This window comes from Acyrthosiphon pisum, chromosome A1, assembly GCF_005508785.2.
Source record: "Acyrthosiphon pisum isolate AL4f chromosome A1, pea_aphid_22Mar2018_4r6ur, whole genome shotgun sequence".
Classification (NCBI taxonomy): domain Eukaryota; kingdom Metazoa; phylum Arthropoda; class Insecta; order Hemiptera; family Aphididae; genus Acyrthosiphon; species Acyrthosiphon pisum.
In genome coordinates, this window is record NC_042494.1 from 19,631,475 (window position 1) to 19,637,474 (window position 6,000).

The 6,000-nt window shown below is 33.9% G+C and overlaps 1 protein-coding gene across 2 annotated transcripts in view; it reads left to right on the forward strand.

Annotated features, from left to right (window-relative positions):
- The window catches only part of LOC100163711, a 42,655-nt gene extending 38,710 nt beyond the window's left edge, over positions 1–3,945 (forward strand). For both annotated transcript variants that reach the window (XM_003245107.3, XM_001945458.4), the window contains one exon: positions 1,439–3,945. In XM_003245107.3, the coding sequence (XP_003245155.1) occupies positions 1,439–2,400 (962 nt within the window). In that variant the 3' untranslated portion in view covers positions 2,401–3,945. The remainder of the gene's footprint in view (positions 1–1,438) is intronic.
- The last annotated feature ends 2,055 nt before the right edge of the window (positions 3,946–6,000 follow it).

Sequence of the window (6,000 nt, forward strand, 5' to 3'; positions counted from 1 at the left end):
TTGGCCACGCCACAGACTAGTAAACTAGTTACTACTACAAAATGTTTGTATATATGGATACCTGTACTTGTGACATTTATTGTATCATTGAAATGCGCTGGAGTCAAACTGAAAACAAGTAATCATGATGTGCAGCCCGTATTTAAAAACCATTATAACTCCAAAATCATCAATCAAAAAACGTCTATATAGGACATAGGTATATAAAGTTGCACTTAGTCACACGGAACATGGGCATAAATTGCAACATGCATTTTTAATTAGCACGTAAAGGGCAAAAAAAAATGTTTTCTGGTGCCAGACACACATGGTGCGTATTTTTAAACTTTTGTTTGTGCGCTTATCCAGATTCTAGCTTGTAGAGCCAATAATCACATCGGTATGAAAGTGTAAATTGTCGGTCACCTCTAGCCAACAATCTAAAATACGGTGTTCGGATTTCGCGTATATGTGGCCATGTGGGTTCATTGACATCAAACAGGACTCGTTTACATTATTTTATAATAATTTAACTTAAAATATGTTTGCATGTACTTACCTGACTAATCGATGTACATAGTAATTAAACTTGACAACGGCTAAAAAAATTAATTTAATAGAGTACCTATACCTACTTACCTATACTGTTTAATAAAATCTCACTAATTTTTTTACTATTTTTACCATCGTTTATAAATTTTTACATTTTTTAATGACATACATTTTTATTTTATATTCCGTTCCGAAGCAGAATATTTTTTGAAGCACTTTGATACAGAAGAAATCGAATTCTAAACGTTGTTTAGTTGTAATAAGGTATTTTAAGTTTCGATGAGCTAAGTGGTGGACCAATATTTTGGCGGAGTATACCCTTAGCCGGCAGCCACTCCTTACTTAAATTTGAATAATGAAAAATATTGTGCTTCAGATTATAAATTATAAATGTGGGTATGCAATCTTTCAAAAAAAATGAAAACTTAAAAAATTATGACGAATAAAAATTGTAATGTTGGTCTGCAATATTTAAAAACCCTCCCTCCCAATTTTTTCCTTTGATAAATTATTCATTCAAGTTCTGATTTTTGGATTTTTTAAATATACTTAAAGATCATATATTTTCAAGTTCTTTAATTTACAGTATAAAATTGGCTTTCTCGTTTGAAAAACTGAAGTTTGTATCTTCACAGGACACTAGTAACACAACCAGTCTCAAGAAATTGAAAATATATTATCCAAGTATATAATTTAAAATTCCAAAAATCAGATTTTAAAAACTGCATTATCGAAGAAAAAAAGGGTGTGAGCTTAATGGTGAATCACCTTTATAGTACACATTATAACACGAGACCAAATCATTGCATCGTTGCTGTTACTATTATTGTTGTTATATAATATTATTGTCATGTACGACACGTTTATAATCGGAGCAATCGGCGTTGTGTGTTGTGTGTGTTCGCAGACTGCAAATCAGAGAGTTCGTACTGCCGGAAGGGACACGAGAAGCGGCGCAACTCGACCAGGAACGAAGTGCCCGACGAACACAACCCGTCACTGCAGCACGTTACCAGTACCAGCGGTAACCACGGCTACTCAAATCTAGTGAACGATCGGTACGCGTCGGACGAGCGGATGTGCCAAAGCACGTCGATCGGCGGGGGAGGCGGTGGTGGCGGCGGCCGGCCCTCGCAAAACAGCCTGACGGAGAACAGTCCAGCGTCGTACACGACGTCGCTGAGTACGGACACGCTGTACTGGGACGACGACCCGATGGCCGCGGGTCAGCCGTCAGCCGCGTCCCGGCAGCACTCAGTCAAGTCGCAGTCGTCGTCAACGTACCGGCGTGACAACTGCGCCGTCAAGCCGGTCAAGTCTTGGGACAACCTGACCACCAAGGCGTTTGGTGGTTACGGGTTCGGCTACGAGTATTTGGACCGTGATCAGATCGTCAACAACGGCGCCGGCGGCACAGGTACCGGACAGCATCACATGGTGTACCTGCAGCTGAAGAACGTCAAGGGTGGACAGAAACACCACGGCGGTCATCATCACCACCATCACCACAACCATCAACACCCGCAGCAGCAGCACAGCATGCAGCAACAGCAGCAGCAACACAACCATCACAACAACAATCAACAACGCTCCAACCACCATCACCATCGCCACAACGCCGGCGGCAGGATCCGTCACCCGACCAAGTCCACCGAAACGCTGCTCACGCTACCGCCGCAGTACCCGATCGCGGCTATTGAGTCTTCGGCCAGCTGTGAGTATTTGGACGCATGTTCGTCGTCGTCGTCGTTGGCGGCCGGCGGTTACTTCGCGGGATACGTCAGGAACGACAAGGCCAGTCAGACTGACTGCCGCAGATACGCAGCACAACATCAGCAGCCACCGCCGCCCGAGGTGACGAGGCTTTGATGAGAATCTCCAACAACGCGTTATTATTGTACTATTAATTATTATTATTTTATTGTGTTATACATTTTTTTTTAAATTTTCATTCTTTACCTCGTCTATTCTATTGTAATCGGGTTTTTTTTTACGCGACGAGAAATTTTATCATAACAAATATTAGATATTTTATTATACCCCGCCATAATGTGATTTTTTGTCTATGCATATTCTTTCGTTATATTTACGATAATATTATTACACAATATCCTCAGATTTATCTCTAGTCATCAATTATTATATAATATTATATTAGGTAGTAAATTACTAATTACTATTATTATCCGAGTTTTAAGCTACGCGTTATTTTATTATCAACCATATTATTATTATTATTGTTATATTATTCTAATACCTAAGGTCTTAAAATATAATATAGTTTACCCCCGTATCGTATCGTATATTATAATAGTATTATGTTTGAATTTTTACTTAAACCGTGAAATAGTGGATTTGATTGGCTTGTCGGTTTCGATGTGTCTGTATCGCCGTCACAGTCGGATTGGACGGCGCCAATTTTACAATATTCTTAGCCATTTACTTATAATACTTATCACGTGTATGGTCGAAACTGCATATTTATAGTTAGTTTTCAGTGACAGACTATTTTTCACTAGATATTGCTGCGAGTTGTACATATTTTTAAGACGTTCGAGACGGAGGTTCATTGGAAAACAATCTCCTCGCCAATTGTACAATGTTTTATATTATTAATAAACTATTATAATAACAGTAATTATTACGTGTATGGTCGAAATAGCATAATATCTAGTTAGTTTTTCGTGACGAATAATTTTTTACTCTGGATCGCTGTGGGTCATTGATATATAGGTATATATATATTGTTAAGATGTCCACGGCATAGTTTCGTTCGAAAACATATTATATAATCTCATCGTCCAAAACGACTGCAGCGGTAACGCGTATCGATCCCACATGATCGGGACGAGGCCGATTAAAAAATATTGAAAATCAAAATATTCGTGTGCTGTCACTGTTTATAATATTTAGGTAATAAATAATAATATAATTATTATATTGTTTTACGCGTAAAATAGATACGCGTATTATACCTGAGCTTACTGCGTCCATATACGAGTTCATATTATTATATTATAATAATATACATTTTTAACGTATTTTTACTGTTGTGTATTGGAGGGGTCGATTTTTAACCGCGATAAATTCTACATCTATGGTCCACTGATTCACACGATATGTAATGTGTTTTTTTTAAATTTTTATTTGCGTGCCAGTGTAATAATTATTTGCTTTTATAAACTTTGTAAATGTTTTCTTTTTTGATTATCAAGTTCGCACTGAATCGTACTTGTATATATATATATATTGGGATATATTAAATTACATCAATAAGATTTAATTAGTTTAATAAATATAAGAAAAAAATCAAAAACTAGAGAACCCAACGTTTTTTGTAGACTTTTATTATATACAGATACTGTTTGTAAGTTATAACGAACCACAAAATAAATAATATACATATAATTATAATACTATGTATCTAGTGTTTTTATGTGTTGGATAGGCAAAATATATGGTTAGTTATGGTCACTTAACCATCAACGACTGTATCAGAGGACACAATAGTTCACTGTATTAATAAATTATGAAAAAAAGTTGTGAGATACGTCGTTAACCCAAACGGGCTACGGAAGACGGATGTACTGACAAAATGTAGGCTGTCTGTTTGAACTTTGAACCGATAAAACCTGTAATTTAAGCAAACGTACTCGTTAACTTGTACCTATGTATTTTTATTGTTCGTCAATCATCAAAGATTAGGAGTAAAGGTATGGCTTTAGTATATACAAATGTGTAAGTCACTTTTTAGTTTTTATTAATTGCGATTTATGTGTTATAAATTATAATAAATAAAAACTACGTTGTTACTGTTGGGTAATTTACTAGTTTATCGTCTCACATAATATCGTCTTCGCGTTTAAATTATCCACTCACATATTATGCGTCAAGTTAGAAATTAATAGTCATTGAATCAAAAAACCACTAATAATAAACAAATTTACTACAGGACAAAACCGCACACTTTATAATATTATTACTCTAAAATGTATCAATTTTAAAAGTTAAAATATGTTATTTATTTAAATTACAAAAAATACAAAAAATTACGTTTTTTATACGTTACAAAACAATTGCATATCTTTTGTAAACTTAATTAGGTTTTTTCGTTTTGGGAGGTAAGAATATCACAATAATTCAAAATTAAATGTATTTTTCTTACCAAACTTTTTGATAAAATTGGTCAAAGTTGTTAACGTTCATAATACAACGCTATAGTCTGTAGATTAAAAACAGTGTATGGTTTATTTCACACTAAGTGTGGGATTTTTCAGGTTTTGTATATATCGACCGTTTTGTAGTCGTAATCATGAGTGTGCAGATTTTGGATGTAAGCATGCAGCCTTACTAGTTATCAAACAATACATTTACCAAGTTTAAAAAGAAAAAAATATTAACCTAACCTACTTTATAAAAAAGTTATATTTGTTATTTTATTTTAATTTTTTAATTGGTAGGTTACATAATAAGAGTGGTTCATATCTATCTCGTATATATAATAATATTTTTACTAAAACCGTGTATATACTACTATATACAGTAATTAACGTGGGAAACAATTACAACCAACAATCCCAAAAATATTTTTAATTTTCACTGCAGAGATGCATTATTTTTAAATTAACTAAAAAAACACAAGCTATTTCAACAGCGTGTCAAATTAAATTAGTTAAGTTAATTAAAAATAAATTTTAACTAGCTGCTTAAAATAAGTTGAAATAAGAAAAAATTAACTTTATAACTAGTTAATGCAAAATGTTTTTTTGTGTATATATAGGTATAGGTATAGATTGCATACTGGAGACTAGTATAGTAGTATACTTAAAAAAAAAATTTTAAAAAAATGCTCACAAAAGGTTTGAACGTACGTACAACTAAATAATATTACAATTCCATTTCCATAATTACTTTTGTCATATTATTATTTAAAAAAAAATAATACATTTTAATGATTCAGTCGTCGTTAATGTGTTACGAGTTTCACGATTTCCGTCGAGATAATATAATAATAATAATAACTAATACCTAAGTAATAAAAATAATATAACGTCGCCATTATCGGTATCCTGACGAACAATGTCGGATGATTGCGATGAATATTGAGCTTATAGATTCCCATTACTCGGCACAATAGTCAATAATAATTAATAATATTATGTATTATTGTCATGACCGAACTAATGTAACGTTATACCCGCACGCTGGCGAGGTTGAAGGTATATTGGCTATTATACCTAGGTATATATGCGACATCATGGAACACCGCGGTTACCTGGTTATTAATCATATACATATCATGCGCATTGTCATTCGATACACGATAGACGTTTAAGAACAACATATATAGGTAGGTTAGGCATAATATATAATATTACTTGCACGAGTAGGTACCACGACTTACTATAACTGCCGTTTTCTTTCATTATTTCGTCGTGGGATTAAACAAAAAAATATAACATGGATGTA